Source organism: Cuculus canorus, chromosome 2 (genome assembly GCF_017976375.1).
Source record: "Cuculus canorus isolate bCucCan1 chromosome 2, bCucCan1.pri, whole genome shotgun sequence".
In the NCBI taxonomy this organism is placed as follows: Eukaryota; Metazoa; Chordata; class Aves; order Cuculiformes; family Cuculidae; genus Cuculus; species Cuculus canorus.
This window is the reverse complement of record NC_071402.1, coordinates 151,117,436-151,139,411: the sequence shown is the minus strand read 5'-3', so window position 1 is coordinate 151,139,411 and position 21,976 is coordinate 151,117,436. Positions and strand designations below refer to the sequence as shown.

Here is a 21,976-nt window from a genome sequence, read left to right as displayed (position 1 = left end):
AAGATTAAATATTATAGTGAGTTTCTGAGTAACTAAATGAAATGTAAGTTAAATTAAATATTCTGATGCTGGTTTGCTATGTTTATACTTGGAGAGAGAACACTGTACCCATGAAATATTAACTATCTTTTAATGAGAATGCATGTTAGTGTAGTTCAACAGAACTAATTGGTTCTTGTCACTGTCTTCTGTGTTTTAATGCAACAAGTTACTTTTTATACTTACTTTCATTACCTTAATAAACCTCATATGGATAAATGTATTTTGTCTGGTTATTTGAGTTGTTGTAACCATTGCATACTAATTGATTGTGTCAAGGTAAGGCTAATTCACTTTGGGAAAAGAGCTCAATTTGCACTCCTTATGTTGAATGTGCATTATCTCTAGTTTTCAGCTAAACAACCACTTTAGTGTCTAATAAATTAGTGCCCAATAAATGCATCATAAATCTATCATTGTAAATAGCTGTCCTCATGACAGTGTCCATCCAGCAATTGTGTCACTAAAGCATTATCCACAATGAAAGACACATTCAAAAGGGGCTCTATTGCCTCTGTCAGTAGTAGAAGGTAGAAATTCTATTACCAGCTTATTGATTCCAATCCTGTAATGTGCTTTTAGATCCCATTAAACTATTGTCAAAGTGCATTCACCAGAAGTTGAAAAAGGTACTTAATAATTTGCACATTAGACCTGCTAATTAGGGGAGCTATGCAATCAACCTTATCTTCCAACCCCAAATAGCTTTAGCTTTTGATAAAAAACTATCTAATGCAGTGACACAGGCCTAGATTTCAGCTGTTGGATCTGCTGCATAAAATGGTGGCAAGTAAAAAACCCTGAAAAGAATGTCAGCCTGTAGTTACAAGTGCCTTCAAGTAGCTGTGTATTGATTTTATTTTTCCTTTTATCTTGTAGATTAGATGATGATAAAATGGTTATAAAAGGCTTGTAACAAGAATAAGGTTAACAAATTCAAGGAAATACCTCCTCTTTTCAGACCTCCCTCCCCCCTGTGTCGGTGAGGAAGAAGTTTTATGCCTGTCTAAGGGAAGAGAAGAAGATTCAAATATGTATTGCTCTTCCTTCAGATCTGTTAGGTTCTCTGCTATAGTGAGTCTTCTCAAATATTTGTTTCTGAGATTACATGGAGAGCAACAGTTGCATATGATCAAAAGACTACACAATCATATGTCTCCATAAATCCATAGAGAAGCACTGTAATACAGGGGGCAGCACTTCCTATGAAATCCATGTAGTATAGAAGTTGGTGTTGGGACACCTTCTTTGGCATTTTAAACAGATGTAAATGCCACTGCTGTTACTGAAAGTGTTGACTCACTAAAGCAGAGTTCTTCGCCTTTAAATTTCCCCAAGAGAAAATTTTGAGGCCTTAAAAATAATTCTGAAAGTTTCTGTTTTGGCAGTTTCTTTACTAGCGTACAGTGGCTTAGATGAATGATTTTGGAGGATTTTCAGAAGCCAGATATTTAAGTTGAGGCTGATCCTTCTCGGGCAGATTTATAACAGTTATGGCAAATGCGTTCTTAGGTATTCAAATGCAGCATCCTACCTGGTACTCCTGCCTGAACATCTGGAAGGCAGATGACAGAGAAAGAAAGAAAACCCTTAGTAACTTATTTTCAGAATGGTGAAAAACTTCAAGGGCGATATGACCAAAAGTGATCAGAGTATAAGAGAAAAGACAAAATATTTTCATCTGTCCTGATAACAAGTCTCTAAGAATTCTGATGAACTATGAGAACTTTTTGGAAGTGTAAGACATATGCGTCTTACGCCTTCATACAGAAAAAAAGAATCCCTAGATGACAGGTCCCTTATTCTTTCCTGAAATATTCCCCACTTTACCCTCTAAATATTCCCTTTTTCTCTGTTGGCTTGGGAAGCAGCTACTACTGCCAGTTTTTTGTGAACAGCAGCTAGCATTGTTTGTCTACCAGCAGACAACAGCTTTTTGCCCATAATCACATTACAAATAGACTTCATGTGACAGATTATTATCAATAAGCCAGAAGATAAATTCTCCGAATTCTGCTTTACATATGTTCTGCTAATTACTGTTTTCCTGTAGTTTTTTTGTTTGTGCATTTATGTAGTTATTATGAAAATTCTCAAAGTAGTAGATAAAATAACTCAAAATGATCATCTGAAATGAATGCAAGTTGATAGCAATTTTTTAGTATGTGCCTGCAGAAATTTGAATTTATAGCCAGGATAACCATAAGTGCATGCAACTCCAGTTCCCAGTGTATCTAACATGCAGCCAGAGGCCTAATGCAGCACCTCTATCCACAGTACTAAAAAGCACTTTTTCTTGCAGATTTTTTTAAATTATGTGACTTTTCTATCCCTTTTTCATATTTTCCCTTTATTCTGCAGACGTAACTTTGTGAGTATAGAATTGAATTTATGGTGTTATTGTAATGATCTGAATACATAACATATATGATTTGATTGCTTTTGAAATATGTGATTTTGATAATGAACCGAGTTCAAATGATTTTTTTATTGTTTAAACTTACATCTGCAAAATAGAAAACGTGTCAATGACACAAGTCTGCATGTTTTTGGTAGTTTTCTATTCTTGGATAATTCTTTCTATTCTGTAACCTGTATTGTTACCTTTGCACCATCTAGTGGTCAAAATTGGATGGATAAAAATCACAGGATCACAAATTGCGAGCTGATAAACCTTATAAGATGTAATAAATTGTGTTGTGGCCTTTTTAAAAAGGAACTGTTAACAATCATTCCTGACATTTAGAATTAAGTGAGAATTATACAATAATTCCTTTAAAATGCCATGAAAACATAGAATGAGTAAGAAGTGAACGACATTGACATTTACTCTGTTTTTACTGCTAATAAGTGTTACTATTTTCTGCCTTCTATTTTATGTAATGTATGGCATAATATATTTATTAGGCCTGCTGTATTAGCCCTTTTGTTTCAGAATGTGATGATACTTCGACAAAAGGTGGTAGAATTAATATCACATTGGCAAACTCTGAAAATTCATAATTAGATTGCTGGAAAAGCCTGGGAAAATTAGTTAACTGAATGCTGTAATCTTAGTTTTTGGGAGGAACGGGAGCTACAGAAGTGTTGATAGATCAGAAATCAAGGTTTGCTACTTAGGAAAATAAAAGTAAAAGGAAAAATAGGATTCTTAAGAGAAGCTTGTTAATATAAATATGCTTTAATATGGCCAAATTCAGTGTGTCTGTACTCCAAGGAGAGGAATTGTATTTGGTGAGGTAGTGACAAAAACCCAAGTAATTATGTAGTTCTGCAAAACTATAGAGAAAATTTGTAAGTGGGCAGATAGTGAATGAAGTATTAGTAGCATTGAGGTCTCAACAACAATCTGCTTATGTGGAACCTCATTGGTAGCTCTGATCCTGCAAAGATTTACAGACAGAAATTTAAATAATGAGTAAAAGAAAGCTTTCTCACCTTTTTAGGCTCTGTGAAAGGGCATTTTTTAGGAGGAAATAAAAGGAACCTGACTTATTTTAGTTCAGTGAAAAAGTCTCTTGGAAGATTAATGAAGATAAGGCTGCTTCGCGCGCTAGGCTCCCCATGGGGTGAACCTCAGAGAAAAGCTATCCTGCCTTTTGTGACCATGGTTCTCATTGAAGGAGACTTGCTCAGAAGGGACCAAGCTAACGTGTGCAGGGCATGTGAAAGGGTCAGCTTAACTGACACCTTCATTTTCCTTAGTTCTTGGGGATCAGGATTTAAGCATAGTCAGTTGTACCTACACACAGATATGATGCCATATTGATGAGTTTTTTTACTGTAAGTGTAACGGAAGCAAGAAGCTTGCAGCTGAAGGAATAAAGTGGGAAGTAAGACATATTTTTAACACCTATTGCAATTCAGGTTTTTCTAGGTTATCAAGGAAAGTGGTAAATACTCCATCACATGGAGTCTTTACACCAGGATTGCCTGTCTCTCTGAAAAATGTGCTCTAACTCATCGATGGATTTATTGAGTTAAATACAGGAATCTGGACAGAATCTTCTGGCTTGTGTTATCTGGGAGGTCGGATCACAGATCTTAATGTTCTCTTTTAGCCTTAAAAAGCTATGAATCAAGTAAAAACCTGAATGTTCAAGAGCACCATGAATTTTTAATCTTACCATTTGCATTTTGCTTAGTACTAGAAAAGCTTACATTATTAGGTAGCCTGATATAAAAGAAGCTAATCATGTATTTAATTCTTTGTGGTCTAAAGATGTGATCGTTACCACAAGCTGAAATGCAGTTTTTAAAAAAAATTAAAAAATTGCTGTCTTCCTGCTAGTGCTCTAATAATGCTTTCCAGTTGGGCTGCTACTCAAAGTAACCTCACATAGTGAAGAGTAGAATGTATAAAGGTCTTTAGTCTTTAATAATAGCAACCATTGATCCAGGTTTGTATCTTAATGCAATTACCGTATCTTTGGTCTGCTTCTTTTATTTTTTGAAAAATTCTTCCGTGCTGAGGGGTATTGTGGTGTACTTGAAAGGCAAAAGTTAAACTTCTTGGTAGAGAAACAAGTTTTAGACTTGATTTTGTTTGCTTATTTTGTACTTTTTTTGAGAGTGCTGAGCATGTGTAATTTGGATTTTCAACTGTAGCAGTTGTGAATACTTTATGTGAATCAGGCTTGTATCAAAATCTTGATTGTGCCTCAGCAGACATTGCTTTTATCATAATGTGATCCTGCGCTATTCACGATCTCCAGTTAGAGAAGAGCCAAACCGATCAAGCACAGCTTTCCTAATACAACTGGAAACATTCTGTGTGAGCTCTGTGCTCGTACAGGCTACTCTCTTTTCCAGGGCACTTATTGGCATCAGTGGAGGTAGGAGTGAGCTTGCCAGGGGGAAGATTTTCACCTCTGTGTCTGTCTGACTTGCAGTGGTGAATTCAGTATTACAGTCTCCTATGAAAGAGCTCTGACTTTGCTGAATCTGTTTTCTGGTAATATATCACAGGGCCACACGATCAGCTGGAGGTCTAGGTCTAAAGACTGGATGCCATAGAATGTGCTCTTAGGAGTAAAAAGAAACCATCTGCCTTAATAACTTGTTGTAATCTTTTATCTTATTTTGACATGAATATTCTCGAGTCTATTCTAGTAAACTGTAAATATATATGTCACTTACAATTGAACTGCAAAACATTCTATTACCGTGACAGCACACAGAATTAAAGTTTGCCAGGATGATGAAAATTGTTATGTTTGTAGGTGGTTGAGCTGAAGCCAGGTGGAAAAGATATTCCTGTTACCAGCGCCAACCGAATCGCATACATCCATCTGGTGGCAGACTATAGGTTAAACAAACAAATCCGACAGCACTGCCTTGCTTTCCGTCAGGGACTGGCCAATGTTGTGAATCTTGAATGGCTTCGAATGTTTGATCAACAGGAAATACAGGTATCTCTGCTTAAAACTGCAGGAAAAAAACTCATTGAACAGAAATAAATGTGAATTTTTGCCGGTAATGTAACTACCTAATTTCCTTCACTATCAGGTTCTGATTTCTGGTGCCCAGGTTCCTATTAGTTTGGATGACCTTAAATCTTTCACAAACTATTCAGGTAAGAGTATTTTACTTTAAAAAAAAAGTATTATGACTGACTTGGGAATAAGCAAACATGCTTTTTATCCTAGCTTTTTTTAAAAAAAAATTGTAGGGTCTCTCTTGATAACTTTTGTTGTTAACTTTGGCCAGACTCTCTAGATGTGCCTGACTTGCAGGAAATTGGGTAAAAATCCAACTAAATTTATAAATGCTGGGAAATATAAGTGTGCAGTTTATTTTATCCACACACTTAAATACGAACTTATAGATGGATAATTAGAAGAAACGTACGTCTCTTTTCTAAACGGATGTTAGTCAATAGTTGTGTCTGGTTGCTCTGAAAATAAGTCTGCAAATGACATTTGGATATTTGTTTCTATCACCATATTCGTATACTTGGTGTTTCTCAGACAGTCTGGAGAGCTCATAGTTTTTTCTTACGAGAAATGCAAAGTATCTTGTTTCATTTTTCCCTGCATTTGTCATGAGTGTAATCAGAAAGTAGCTGCTATATCATCAGTTCACATCTGAACTTACTTCAGGGTAAGTTAATTCATTAAATAACATCCCGAGTCTTGCTGATTTTGCAGACTCTTGGAGTAAAAAGCAGTAATCCAAAGTTACTAGGTAAATGCTATACTAAATAAAATTAATGGAAGATAAACAAGTAGGATTCAGTGAAGAAATCTGCAGTTAAATAGCTGAGGGAGAGAGTAGCCATAGGAAAGCAATGAATGAGAAACTCAAAATGCTGCTATACTAAATAAAATTAATGTAAGATAAACAAGTAGGATTCAGTGAAGAAATCTGCAGTTAAAAAGCTGAGGGAGAGAGTAGCCATAGGTAAGCAATGAATGAGAAACTCAAAATGCAGTGGTTGGACAGATCTATAGATGCTGGAAGTCAGCAACATAAGCCTGCTGGCTGTGATATTTTCCCTAAACTTTACAAGGTTGTTGCTAGGTTTTCTGAAGATGTTTTCTTTCATAAAACGATTCTACCTGTAAATTATAGGTGGCTACACAGCAGACCATCCTGTAATTAAAATATTCTGGAGAGTTGTAGAAAGCTTCACTGATGAAGAGAAACGCAAACTCCTCAAGTTTGTGACAAGCTGCTCTCGACCGCCTCTGCTGGGTTTTAAGGTATTTGTTTTCCTGACTTCTGGCAAGTTCTTGTAAATACAACAGCTTATGATAAAAGCTTTTCTTGTCTGTAGGCATTTACAATTTGAGAGGAATGTTCCTTTGTGACTGCAGAAACAGCTTCAATATTTGCACTTGAACATATAACGTGTATAGTTTTTAAATATTTCAATGTTGTTCTGTTGTTTTCTCTTTTAACTGAAAAATTTAATATGCCTAAAACCACATTGAGTAGAGAGCTCACTCTTTGTCCTGGAAGATCCTTGCTGCTGTTTCATGTTACTGTACAGAAGCAGTATTGCTACCAGTTTCAAGGAAGAAGCTGAGTTAAGAATAACATCTTTAAAATCAGGCAAAAGAGGATTTAGGATATAAAAACAGGTATTACATTTGGAGCTATTAAATTTACCATTTGAAGCGAGACATGTATTTTCTTTCCTTCACCATTATTCTGCTTCTAGAGTCACAGCTCATTACTTTCTATATCTAAGTATTTTGATGCTATTTTTAGATTACTGTTTACAATGAAGTTTAAGTACGAAGAAGACTTTTGTCTATAGCTTATAAAATTAAAGAGAGGCCTAGGCAAGTCGAAGATGTTTTGAAGCTAAATTATGGGGGTATTCTTGCCTTGAGTTTCAGCTGGGCTGCAAAAATTCTGCCTAAGAATTAGCCATGATCTTCATGTGCTCTGCATTGTGGGAATATTTAATGCTTTTCCTTAAGAAAATAAGAGAGTAAATGGCTTCATAGCAAACACCATCCCCTATAGCACAGTGGTTTATTAGCTGCTTTGTAAAATAACTGGTGTTGAATGAACATTCTCTCATTACAAAAATACTTCAGGGATAGATTTATATTTAACTACATTTTATATAGGAACAAGGAATTTGGATATACATAATAGTCTGGAGGTGGAAACAATATACTTGGAATTCTGCACAATTTTTTTCTTGAATCATATTGTGAAAGTTCATTCTGGTGGCCTTGAGGGGGGGGATTGTTTCAGTGGGGAAGGTTATCAGCATTTAAAAAATACTTCAAAGAAAAATGCCACAAAACTTTCTTCTCACCTCTAGGAACTGGGCTTTTTCCTGTGCATATGCTGGGGGTGACACATAATAAAGATGTCAGAAGTAAATAATAAAATGGAAAACCCACCTTCCTCTTCCACCTTCCTCTTCCACACACACAACTTAGATATTTGTAGTACCTTATCACTGTTTACTCTTACTGAATTAAACAAAATTTGTTCTAGAATTTTCAAGCTGTTGATGATTTAATTCATAAATACAGTTTTCCTCTGGAAAACAAACAAGAAGACACTCCACTATTGAAATCACAGTGATCTCAGGCACAAAATATATAGAAACATATAGAATATAAAAATATTTGCGTATATAAAAGCATATGTGGATTGTCATAGACTAATATGTGGGTCAGTTGCTGGGTGTGATGAAAGAATGCTCCCAGTAGCTTAAAGTGCTTATTTATCCAGGCTGCAGAGTGATTTTGAAGTGTAAAAGTTGTTTCCAGTGCCACATTCTGCAGGGGAACATAGCTCTTTGCCCTTGACTTCCATCTGTTCTTTCATGCTGCAGCTTCATGTTCTGTTGCTTCTCCAGTCCTTTTGTTTGTTTTCCTCTTTCTTTGTAAGCTGACACTGGTATGCAGCAGTGCCGCTGTAGTGTGTCATCGTTTTGGTACAGGCATTCTGTAAACCGCTGTGCAGTCTCACTCTTTGCATAATCCCTTCAGCTGCTGTAGCAAGTGCTGTGTGATGCTGTTAGCATGTGGATAGGCATCATATCCACCAACTGAAATATCTATAATCCTTAGCTCAGCTACACTTCTTTTGTAGGCATCTAGGAGAGGAATGAGCACTTTCAGTTGGTGATTTTTCTGACCGTTCTATGTATCTGGTTCAGGATGAAGTGAATAATTTCTTAGATTGCACTAGCTAGATCCCCTTTATCAATAAAGAGAGCCTGGGGTGACTAGATTTGGATACGGAGACAGCAGAGATGGCTATTTAATCACATGAATCTTATCTAGGGTATTCATTGATTGATTTCTGTGATTGTTTAGAAGTTTGCGAGCATCTCTTTTAAACTCTCCTATATCATATCTCCTATATCTCCAATATCACTGTACAGCACTCCGCAACACACAGGATTTTGTAGGACAGTAGGAAGAACAATTGGAAAACTGTGGGATGAAACCTAGATAGAAGAGTGCACATCAGCCATGTAGTGAAGGAAGAATTAGGAAACAGTTGTGTGGAAACAAAGAGAAGTCTCCATTTGTTGTCATCATTTTTAATTACAAGGGAAGAGCAGGAAATGCAGATGTAGCTACCCAGCTACAAGGTAGGCTGCATGACATTTGAGGAGATGGAGGAAATGAATCAAAAGTCTAAAAATATTAAGGATGACTGTGACACTTCAGAAACAGGATGTAGCGAAGCCAAATGTGGAAAGTTGAAGTGTGTGTTTGTACTTGGGAGACAGTTAAAAATCAGACCTGATTTTTAACATACTTGGCTAGGAAAAAACGGACCTAAAACAGTCATCAAATTTTCAGCATGATAGCAATAAGTTAAAAGATTCATTCACTGTAAGACAGACTGCAAGCTCAGCCATATGCAACAGCCTTGGCAACAGAAAACAGAGTAAAAAGCCATTACTGCTGCTTTGCTGGGCAGCACTGAGCACAAGTTATGTCAGCACTTACACAGCGCTTGCAGTAGTATCTTGTTAACATGGATTTACCAACAAACCAGGGTTTTGCCAGGAAATGTTTGCCAGAAAAGGAAGTCGGTAACTGGCATTGTCATCAGCAATAATGTCATGTAAGCCTGTGATGGTGTGTTGTTTAGAGCTTTGAAGGTGAAGAGTGCAAAGCCTCAGGAGTGCTGAGTGTCGCCAGCCAAATAACTGTCTGAATATATATATATGTATTTTGATGGTAGACATTTAACACAAGCTACATCCAGTGTTTGTTTATGTTTTAATCATAGAATAGTTTGGGTTGGAAGGGACCTTAAAGATCATCTAGTTCCAAACCCCCTGCCATGGGCAGGGACACTTCCTACTAGATCAGGCTGCCCAAGGCCCCATCCAACCTGTCCTTGAACACCTCCAGGGGTGGGGCATTCACAACTTCCCTTGGCAACTTGTTCCAGTTTCTCACCACTCTCATGGTGAAGAAATTCTTCCTAATGTCTAGTCTAAATCTGCCCTTCTCCAGTTTATACCCATTGCCTCTCGTCCTGTCACCACAAGCCTTTATGAATAGTCCCTCTTCAGCTTTCTTGTACTACATTTTTCTGAGGGGAACGTAGTCTCTTATTCTCACTCTGAAATCTTCTGTATGCTTTATACTGTGGAACTTTCACATTTTCTTAAAGTCAGTGCATCCTAATTTAAGATAAGGGAATGTCTTCACATTTGTAGCTTATAGAAGGCACAGTCTAGCCTTGCACAGTATAAAAACTTTAAACTTTAACTGCCAGATTCAGGCTCAGAATAACATTTACTAAAGCTAATTAAAGTTTAATAAGTTTAATAAATGTGAGTGTTAGGGACAAAAAAAAAATCATTAAAGGATGGTTGAAAATTGTTAAGTTCCAATCAGGTCACATAATAAATTGATGATACTTTTCACTTCCAAACTATTGCAGTTTCCCGCTGTACAGTATTTAATTATGCAACAAATGGTGCCCTTGGCATGACATTTCAATTTAGAACTTCATTTTTCCATTTTTAAAGCTAAAGTAGGGGAATTCAATTACCATTTTGAAAGGAATACTAAAAATGCAGCATTTTAGCCATGAAATACTTTTTAAGGCCTCCATTTGAACAATAATTTAGCTTAGAATCTAATTGACCTTCTGCCTTTAGAGCTGGGATTTTTTCCCCAGTTTCTAAAATCAGACCTGTTTTACCTCAGGCAAGATAAAATGAATACTTTTTTGCCAGCATAAGCAGTGCTTTAGACGTAACAAATAAATATACTCTTCAGTATACTCTTCCTCAGAAGAAAAAAATCAGGTATTACTGAAACAATTAAATATTGCATACAAAACGTCTTAAAAACCTCTTCCTTAGATCAGTAGTTCTCCATCAGAATAATAATCAGGTTTGACAGTTTTATATCATTACAGAGTCACTATACACATCAATTTCATCCCTATAACAGCTGAGTGACTTTCTAATCACTCTGTGAAGAAACATGGAGTATAATTGCTTTAAATAAAGTTGGATTTGTATTTGGGGACTATAAAGTACTTACTGATTCAGAGCTCTAGACCACAGTAGTGTAAATACTTGCTTAATCTTAACATGATCAGATAAACTGAAATCATTAGTATTGTTTGTTTTGAAATTCATAAATTGCAGTCTTGCTGAAAGATTAGTATAGACAGAAATCCCTTTAGGGCAAGAAATGCTTTTAGCATTGTAACAGACAACTGAGTTTAACAAAGAAAATACCATTGTATATTGTGAGGAGTAGAAAGAAAATGATGGCTTGATACTCATCCACTTGAATTTGTTTTGTATATCTTGGGTATGCTAACAAACTGGAGCTCTAAAAGAAAAAAACACTTAAAGCATACGTTTGATCATTGTTTGTTTGGGAGGGATTTTTTGGATATCATGGAGAGAACTTGATATAGTACTGTAACTTTATAAAATTTGTTCTTTGACAAGAAGAATTACTTTTTACAAATCTGGTCACTCATTCATCCTCTTTCTTCTCAGAGCATCACTTCAACATGACAAGTAAATGCTCCTATAGAATTTGTGCATAAAATTGGAATACTTTCAAACTCTTTAACAGAAGAATGTTGTAACTGGCATAACATGTCACTGCATTAGCTAGAGCAAAATTGCCTTTTTTGAGATTTTTGTGTTTACAGAAACAATGTCTTCTCTGCCTGGAAAGAAAAAAAACAAAGTATAATTCTCAGAAGAAGCCATGTCATTATACGATGATAAATATTACATGTCATTCAAACCTGACAGAACACCCTCATCCCGTTACCTCTGTTACTGCTAGTGGTCTATTGCTCCATATGTTCAGCGTGTATTTCACTGTTAGAAAACTTCAGTGTGGCAAGAACCCATAATTTTCCTGTTTCTATAGAATAAACAGCATACATGGGCAGACGGGAGGCTTTGCAAGGGGAGTCTGAAGTTGTGAATCCCAGCTGTTTCTCCCAAATACAATAACAAATTTTCTTGTGTGCTGCTGTATTACTTTTTTTATTCTGTGTTTTCACTGTTTTTGTCGCACTGTAAATTTGTAGAATAGAGTGTGTGAACAATAACACATTATTATTTTCTCCTTAGAGCCAAATAAATTGCTTTGTGTTTGGCAAATTAATAGATCTTGGAGGGGACAAGGTAGAGAGAGGCACTACACAATTCAAGAATGCTTTTGGGCCCAGCAGGAATGAAAGAAAATGCCATTTAAATATGTCATTGTGACAAGTTTTAATCTAATGATTTATTTACTAGAAGCCTGTGCCAGCTGTTACAGGGTAGGATTTGGCTTGTGTTTTCTGATCTGTTTTCTTCTGTTGTCTTTTTCAGGAGTTATATCCTGCATTTTGCATTCACAATGGAGGATCTGATTTAGACAGGCTGCCTACTGCCAGTACCTGCATGAATTTGCTGAAGCTCCCCGAGTTTTATGACGAAAATCTTATGCGAAGCAAGCTTCTCTATGCCATTGAATGTGCTGCTGGATTTGAACTGAGCTGAGTTGAACTGATGCTTATTTGGATGATCTGCAGAGAACTAACCAGTGCCTACTCTATAAGCAGCACCCATACTCAAGCAGTTTTAAGGGAATTCTGTCTAGATTTCTGCAGCTCTTGTGTCTTATCAAATACCCTCGAGTAGGTTTCATTTTTAAACACAATTTCTTAGTTAGCTTTCATTAATTAATATTACATTGACACTGCTTTATGATTCAAAAAAAATGAATGCTGTGTGCAGTGTGGCTGTTTTCTGTGTTTACGTGAAGAAAGAGCACATTTAAAGAACAGTGACATCTCAGTGAAATTAACCAAAGATGAAGCTTTGGCTTTGTGCTGTTCAAACATAAATAATTTCACAAACTGGCAGTAAAGTTGTGTACTGTGCAGCGCATTGGGATGAGACTCGGATAACATCCTGTCATTAGTCTTTTAGATGGAAGTGAAGCAGATGTTTGCAGATACCCCAGAACTGAGAGGATGAAAATGCTCATTACCAATAACCTAACATCTTTACTTACATTGTAGAATTGTTTACAAATCATAGTTGTTGCAGAACTGATTTTGGTTTATACTACCTTCCCTCGAGATGGTAGGCACTGAGATAAAATGTTTTGAATATTCCATTTGTGGTTTCTGAAATACCTTGGAGGAATCAGATTTGCATTCTTTTAAGTTCAACCTTTGGCTGCGTCATTATCACTTGAACACTGTGGTGAATGGGTGTGACTGTCCATGTTTTCTCTGTTCTGTCTTTTGTATCTGTACAGATTTCTTTTTTTTAATGTATCAGGCTCCTATTGCATACATGATACATACAAAAGTCATCATTTGGGAAAAATATACATGTAACAGCTATTAAAGTTATTTGAACCAAAGTTATCAGGCTTTATCTTTTATGCTTGGAGCCTGTGGTGTTCACATTCCTTTTCTCTGTCATTTCTTTCCATCTTAAATACCATACCTGTGCAGTAGAGACTAGTCAAATCCATTATATTTTCTGTGATTAAACAGGTTTTATATCCATCTGCCTGCAGTATCTCTGCAAAGAAAAGTAGGTGGGAATATGCTGCTTTATAGAATTTGATACCTGGGAAAAAATTTGCTTTCACAGGGAAGGAACTGATCCTCTCGTAGTAGGCACATTGTTGGGTATGTACACGAACTGCAGTCAATTTCAAAAAGGAATTGTAGTTCAAACTGTAAGATTCATAAATGCATCCTTCTGAACTTCAGTTTTATACTTTAAATCACCAAAATTCACAATTGAATATGTATTCATCTCTTATGCAAAAAAATGTTGTGCTGTTACTGGAAACTCTGTATGATTTCGTATTTAATAAGCAGTAACCAGCAATATCGTTTTAAATGTGGGGAAACTGAGGGATTTTCAGATGTTTACTAGTAACCATATAAAAATGTATAATTCCTTTATTTGGGTAATAAATGAAGTGTTAAAACACTCTTTGTAGTTTTGATGTACAGAAATAAAACAATTGGTTTTCTTTTCTGATTTGCATTAGGCTTTTTATTTATGTTTAATGTTACATTCCCAACCTATTCCTTATCCCAAAATTCTTTTCTTGTATATTTTTCTACATAAATTATGAAACTTGTAAAGAAATTGAGAAAGAGATCAGTAATAGTCGAACTGTCTCCTAATTGCAAAACCTGAAGATGTCTTTTAGATAGCATTATTTATTTTAGAATGTAATGCTTTAAATATTTTGAAATTATTATTCAATTCCATTATTATGCGACAATGGGCAGTGTTGCACCTGTATTTTGTAAAATTAAATTTAAATTTTCTATTAAATATTCATGTTTTTAAGATTGTGTTGGAATCATGCCAAGTAATCATGACCAGTGATGTACTCTTTCTGCTTCTGTAAAAGGAGACGGTGTGCACTATTCCTGTCTGTTACCACGAATGCAAGTTCAAGAGTGAGGGCAGGCTGAGGGAAGCGCGAGTTGCAGATTGGTGTAGTCATGGGATTGCAAGATTCGCACTGTTGCAGAAAACTTGAGTAGAGAATTTGAGTTTGTTGCAAGTACTCTGACATTTTATTCCTATAATAGATAGTTCTCAATAATCTTGTTTTGTATATTCTGTGTATTATGACATTCTGACACACTCAAGTCACTGGGATCATAGCCCAGCTTTCATTGTGCAGGTAGGCAGCTGGAAATCTGTGCTGCAGCAGCTTACACCACTGTCAGTATCCAAACTGCAATAAGAGGAGGGTAAGGCTTTCCTTTGGCAGCGAGTGCTTTCAGTTCTGACTGTCAGCTGTTTTCGTATAGTCAGGATGAAGCATGAGTCCCTGCTTTTCAGCAATTCATTGCTGGATATTTTTAGGAACAGGAGATAAAGGTAAAATATAGGTATAGTTAGTCATGTCCTAAGGAGCTAGGTGGTCTAAATGATCTCTTATAGCTCTTATGTAGCAAGAATTGTTTATATATGAAAATGGATTTTCTGTTTTTTTAAAAGAAGAGCAAACTTTCTCCCAGTTGCGATGCTCCCAGAGTTTAGGTAGGCAGAGACAGGAAGTGCTCTGCATGCAAGTAACCTGAAATACTCTTGTAGATTTTGATCATCAGAATTATGACAGTAGTGATTATGGGTTTGCAGTTGTTTTCTGTGCAAGATAACCCTTCCTTAAAGTCAATTTCTGTACCTCAGTGTTTTGTCCTCCTATTTCAGTACTTACTTTTTGAAACATAACAGCATTTTCTGTTTGGTTTTTGCTTTCATTTTTTTTTTTATTTATAATTTTGCAAATTGTTTAAAAACATTTTTGTCAAAGTGGAAGAAGTTGCAAATTCTTCATCTCTCTCCCAAGTTAAAAGGCATAAAAGCAGAATTAAAAAAAAATAGAAGTAGCACTTGGTCTGTTTATCTTGGTGAGAATTTTTCCGGACGTGGGTTTAGTCCTGCTGGCTGGATGAAACCAAAACAAAACCAAACAGAAGTTATTGGCCTTGTTCCTTAATCTCAGTTGTCTTCCATCATGACCGTGAAAGCCAGATATGTATAAATTTCACAAAATTTATTCGTGATTTCTAGAGAGAATTCATGTCTACAAAAGAGGATAGATTAGGTTCCACCTTCATATGTAAACACTGAGCTGACAGAAGTTTGATTTGAAGCTGATATCTTCAGCTATTTTTGTGGGGGATGCTCCATAATTTAAAAAAACGGGCTTCCTGATGCTGTTAGTAGCAATGTGGACAGGTTGTTTTGGCATCACTTGGGTAATGTAGCACAAACATCCTAATGTGATCTATAAAGGGGTTTGGAATTTAAGAAGTGCAGTGAGCTTATGCTAAATTTCAGTTTAACTGAAAACCTGTTTTTTAAATGCCAGTGAGACAGCACATAACTCTGTTCACCACTGAAAACTAGTACAGCAGAAAAACAAAAAGGAAAAAACAACAGAGTTGGGTTTTGTGGAATGTTTTGTTGGAGCTGTAATTTTTTTTGTATTTATAATTATATGCAAAAACTTTAAAACATCTGCTTATTTACATGAATCTGTGTTAATAATGGTTTGTGATGTAAATGCTTGTTCCTATTTTTTTTCATGATGCTTTGCCTGTCAGTGAAGGAGAGAAGAAATGAACATGGTCTGTAAAACTGATCAGGATATCTATATTTTTATTGACTTCTGCTTTTGTGAATAAAATAATTTGAGTTTTCTTGAAGCTTTGCAGAAACACTTTTCTTTCATGGATTGCAGTAAATTTGACATTCACTTGCTAAAGATCGGTAGTACTAAGTAGGTTCTGAAAGGGAAGCTAATATTGACTCTTTGTTGGTCTTGAAGTTACCACTGCTTCTGGATGATCTGTAACTTCAGTTTTTGAGCTCTGTAGCTTCCACTGTGTCAGTCAAACTGTGACTGTAAGGTTTAGTTGTATTTCAGTGTCTCTTTCAAACTCCCTCCAGAGTCTTTGAAAAGAACAAAACTCCCTCCTTGGATTAAAAAACTGAGACTAATTTATAGTGAAGAATGCTGCTCTGTCAGCAAACAGATTGTCTTTCAGATTCTTCTGGAACTTGATGAATTTTCTGGAATTGGATGATCTTTAAGTTTCCTCCAACCCAAACCATTCAGTGATTCTATGATTTAGCACATACGTGGGCCCCTTTGAAGGTGTAATTTAATTTTTATCTTCTTTGATAATGACAATCATATGCTTCCCTTTGCTTTTCTCTTATTTCCATAGCTAAAGACGCTTTTAGTTCCACAGTAGTGCTTACAAAGTTAGTATTGTCCATGTTTATTTTGGAATACTTACAAAAAGCACTATATATCCTTTAGTGTAGCTGCCACTAAAAGTGTAGTAAATGGAACAGAAAAAGTCCTCTTGCAGAGCACTTTATAATTCATAGCATGAATGGAAGACAAACGCCCAGTGTCTTGCCTGGCTTTCAATATGTATCTGGTAGTCTGGAAAGCTCATAAAATTTGGGATGTGTATAGAGAGATGACACAAGGCAAAAAGTCATGCAGAAGTGAATCCATTTTAAAGAACACGGAACAGTTGAGGTCAGCAGGAATGTCTGGAAATCACCTACCACAACACTCGGCTCAAAGCAGAGTCACCCAGAGCAGGTCGCTCAGGTCCTTGCTCCATGGAGTTTTGAATGTTGCCATGGGTGAAGACTCCTCAACCTCTCTGGGCAACCTGATCCAGTGCTCAATTACGTTTACAATAAAACATTTTTTATCAGGTTTACACACAATTCCTTGTATTCCAGCTTGTGCCCATTGCCTCTTGTCCTGTCACCGGGCACTGCAAAGAGGAGTATCAGCCTTCTCCAGGCTGAACAACCCCAGATATCTCAGCCTCTCCTCCTATGACAGATGCTCCACAACCCTTACTCATATTTCTGACCCTGCACCGGAGTCTTTCCAGCACGTCCATCTCTTTTGTACCGGGGAGCCCAGAACTGGACCCCACATCCTAGATGTGCCTCACCAGTGCTGAGCAAAGAGTAATGGCCTCCCTCAACCTGCTGGCAATGCCCCTCCTAACAGAGGCCACGATGCTGTTGGCTGCCTCTGCTGGAAGAACACTGTGCTGGTTCAACTTCAACTTGCCTTCCAGAACCCCTGGGTTGTTTTCTACTAAGCTGCTTTCAGTGACCGACCTCCTGCCTGTACTCTTGCATGGGTTTACTTCTCTCTGTATGCAGAACTCTGGACAGGACTAGAAGTGTATTGAGGTCTTGAGAAAGATTTCTTAGTTTCATTGCTTTCTTTCCTGGGCTGTTTGCTGTAGAAAATGTTTGACTGTCCATTTTTTCTATCTTGAGGCATGACTTTGTTTGAAAGCAAACCTCTCGGCTCAGCTTTACTCCATCTCGCTATCAGTGTCAGTGTTTCATTCATGAGGGCTATATCTCTTAGAAGAGCTGCAGATTTTGAGGTATATGGAAATTCATTCCAGGAATAATGCTGTCGTGACTTTGGAATAAAGAATAAAAGTAGAGAATTTCCCTAAGAAAATACAGAAGACATTCAACTCTATTCTATGTGGATAGGGCTTTGTTGCCCCCATGTAGTCGACTTGGTAAGACTCAAGCAAATAATTCACTGCCGCAGCAACGGTTTCTACAGATCTTTCCCCACATTTAACTACTCATAAACTGTATGAAGTCTGAGCTTGTTTCCTGTGCAGATTCTAACTAGAAACTGCTGTGTACAGTTAAATTTAATGTGCCTTGTAAGCATCCCATATAATTTAAGTATATTGCTACAGTGACTACGGAAAATATGGGGAAATAAGATGAACAGGTATGTAGGGAAAATTCTTGACAGCTCAAAACCACCTAGAACTTAGGAGGGTGTTTGCTTTTAATTTGGTGAAAGTACATTTTGAGGTTATTCTGACGAATATTCTGATTTATGGACTTGCAGACTTTAAAATGAATTTCTTTTTTATCTCGGATACTGACTCATGCTGTCACACTGCCTTTGATTCCTGTCAGATATAAACTCCTATGACAATAATTTCTCTCTGAATTGCTTGTTCAGTGAACACAGTGGCATCTTCAAAATACCTTTAGTAGTTTTTTATGTGACGGAACCAAGTGTACCACACTACTTTCTGGTTGGATGCCTGTAGATGTCTCCAGTTGTTAATAAATGACACTTACCTGGTAAAGGTTGGATTTAAGCTTTTGTGACTTCGCTTATTTAATTTTGCAAATCTGTTATCAACTACGAAATAAAACGAAGGTCTTAGTTTTCTTATCTTTCTATAGATATAACACTAAGCATCAATGTAGAAGTCATTTAGCATTAGTCAATGCTAAATGCTAAATTGTCTCTGTGTGTATTCAATTCTTACAAAGGTGTGATTTGTTGGCCAGACTGCTGTGACTTGGCTGTCTTCTACACCAGTCCTAGGTGCAATCCAGCAAAGCACATCAGCCAAGTCAAACTGGAAACATGGGAATTCTGACACCAATGGCACCGCTTGTATAATACATAAAAGCATGCATGGATTTCTTACAGGTTTGATTTCACTCTCTCAATGGATAAACTTTTTTTTTATGTGTGATGGTTAAATCATTGTTACATTTTATTGCCAGAATAGTTGCTGTCCAGTTTAGCCCTAACTTTACCTGTCCACAACTCTGTAGAAAGCATACACTCTGTTCGCAGTGTTAATGTTTTTGTAGGAACAGCACGCTCACATGTCCTGCTATATTTAAGATCATTCTTTTCTGTGTTCCCAGAGCAGCTGTTAGTTCATTATGTGTACCATTTGACTGAAAAGTAGTTTTGCATTGCTTCTGTTTTATTTTCTATTTATCATTACACTTAGTTCCTGATTGCTGAAGGAGGAAACGGGTGTTTACCAGATGGTGTTGTTTCAGATCATCTTGCTGCTTCTGCTTGCCCAAATGTTATACCTAAGAAAAGCATCTCTCATCAGTTGCTCTGTAGTTTTACTGTATGTTGTCAAACACCGTCTAAAGAAATTAGTTCCTTCTAGCCTTTATGTCTTTAATTAAGAATAATGCTATTCATTACAGCTCTGCTTAGTGTTCTTTTTTCCTTCTGTCCTTTCAGACAGAAGCAGAGCTCAAAGTTCTGCAGAGATATTTTAATCTACTTATCTATTAGATAAATCTGGTTATTGATGAAAAGTGACATGGGATTAACTAACATTTGACATCGGCATATGTATAAGAAAGCACGTCCCTGATCATTTTAATGAACACAGATGCTGATCAAGCTGTCCTTGCAAAGAATATGCACTTGTGTAAGCTGTGAGGTCTTCTCACTGCCCACAACAATTCTTAGGTTGTTTGCACCCCCCAAATTATCAGTAGAATACATCTAATACATCAGGAGGAATTGGCAAAACCCCCAACTATCCTGAAATGTTTTGGCCATGTCCAAAAGCATCCACTCTGCTCAAGGTTTTGGTTACAAAGAGGAGTCCAGGTCAGCCTGCAGCCTTTTGATTACATGAGAAGCTTCAGAGCAATGAAAATTGAGGTTGCGCTCAGCAGAAAAAATCTGGAGAATGCTAATGAAAATTGGTTATTTTTTGCTTTTAATGCTTCTACTTAGAGTTTTAAACATTAGGTGTATTGCCCATATTTCAAGTCTAATTGTTTCTGATAAGCTATCAGCAAAACCTTAATGCTTATATTTAATTAAGTGGCACTTTCCAGAATTACTTTGCCAGTAGTACTATAATTAAATGATGTGAGAACAGTCTTTGATACATGTGCTCGTATTCTTTGCTAATACCAAAAATAGAATCTGTAAATCTGTAAATAGAAAAACTGAACACATTAAGCAGCAGGCCAGGAAGGCTACAGCCATTACCACATCGCAGGGACTAATATTAATATCTCTCTAATGCAGCATTTTCAAGCATTTCTTGTGTTCTGATAGGCTTTTCATAATTGACCTCCATAAGTCATAAAAAATTACAAAAAAAAAAGAATCTGGGAACTACATGAATTGCTAATATCTCCTGGAATGCTGCCACATTATTTCCATCATTAGGTTATAGCTACCAGTTCGGTCTGAATTCATCTCCCTTAACTTCAGCCACTTGTGGAGGCTTTTCTGATGACAGAGAAGTGACCCAAAGGCAGAGCTCCAGAGGGCTGTTCCTTCTTTACCAAAACACATCTTCAAAGTGGGTGGAATAAATCACGCCCTGGAGGTGCCCCTTCCTTCCCTCTCTCTTTACAATTGGAAGCCTTAAACTAGCTGGTTAACTTTCAGTCAGCTGAAGTGAAACCAGAGGTTTGCCTCCTGTTCCCAGGTGGGAGCTGACAGTTCTTGATCCTTTGATAACTGAGTTTATTTTGACTTATGACTGCACCCCTGGAGACCAGCCCAGGTCTGGCTGGACCTTTGGTACAAGCTTCTACAGACCCACTAGGTTTTATCAGGTTTTGTTACTAGAATATTGGTCCTCTGCCAGCAACATCAGATTTAATGGTCTTTAATATAATATTCCAAGTTTTTCTTGCAAGCAGCTAGCCATAAAAACATAGAATGCTTTTATTTATATTTTTGCAAATACCATTGTAAGGCTGAAGAAGGTTTTCTGAATCTAAAAGCTTTTCAGTTATATTAGTCCTATAAGTAGTCTAATTAAACGTGGTACCTCTCCCTATGAGTGCTGCTTCTAAAATCTCTTATAGAATGATAAAGTTGGAAAAGATCTCTGAGGTCATCAAGTCCAACCATCAGCCCACCACCACCATGTGTACTAAATCATGTCCCAAAGTGCCATGTCTACACATTTTTTCAATCCCTCCAGGGATGGAGACTCCACCATTTCCCCGGGCAGCCTGTTCCAGTGCTTCACCACTCTTACAGTAAAGAAATTTTTCCTGCTATCCAGTCTAAACCTCATCTGGCACAGCTTAAAGCCATTTGTCTCATTCTATCACTTGTTACTTCGGAGAAGAAACCAACACCTACCTTGCTACAACCTCCTTTCAGCTACTTGTAGAGAGCAAATGGCAATTCCCATGGCACTACCTCTGATGAGGAAGAAGGTGATTTTGTCTCTTTATCTTATGCAGCTCTCCTGGTTTTTTATTCAGAGTTAACTGTTTTACACAGGGTCCCTCCTTTGCATGGAATGCACTTGCATGGCTAGCTCTCATGTAAGGTTTTCAAACTATTGTAAGACACCTACATATGATTAATGTTGATGTTTACAAATAGTTCTGAGAAATCCTATCTCCAATGACTGTGACTGAATACACAGATCAAATCAAAACCATGGCTCAGAAGAATTTGAATTAATTCTTGGGGAACTAGTCAATCCTGTCCTCTGGTATCTGATCTATGAACTGGAATGAGACAAGGGGTGAAAAGGTGGTTCAGCAGTGCCTGACTACAGTTACAAACATTGTTTATCAGAGTGCTACTCTTAAAAGCAAAGCAATCATAGCCACAATACCTATTCT

General features: G+C 36.9%; 1 protein-coding gene across 1 annotated transcript in view; it reads left to right on the top strand.

The window, feature by feature from the left end:
* UBE3C (ubiquitin protein ligase E3C) overlaps window positions 1–16,196 on the top strand; it is a 79,319-nt gene extending 63,123 nt beyond the window's left edge. The window contains exons 20-23 of the mRNA XM_009558309.2: window positions 5,262–5,450; window positions 5,548–5,614; window positions 6,613–6,743; window positions 12,341–16,196. Coding sequence (XP_009556604.2) covers window positions 5,262–5,450; window positions 5,548–5,614; window positions 6,613–6,743; window positions 12,341–12,511 — 558 coding nt within the window. The 3' untranslated portion in view covers window positions 12,512–16,196. The remainder of the gene's footprint in view (window positions 1–5,261; window positions 5,451–5,547; window positions 5,615–6,612; window positions 6,744–12,340) is intronic.
* Window positions 16,197–21,976: the final 5,780 nt, after the last annotated feature.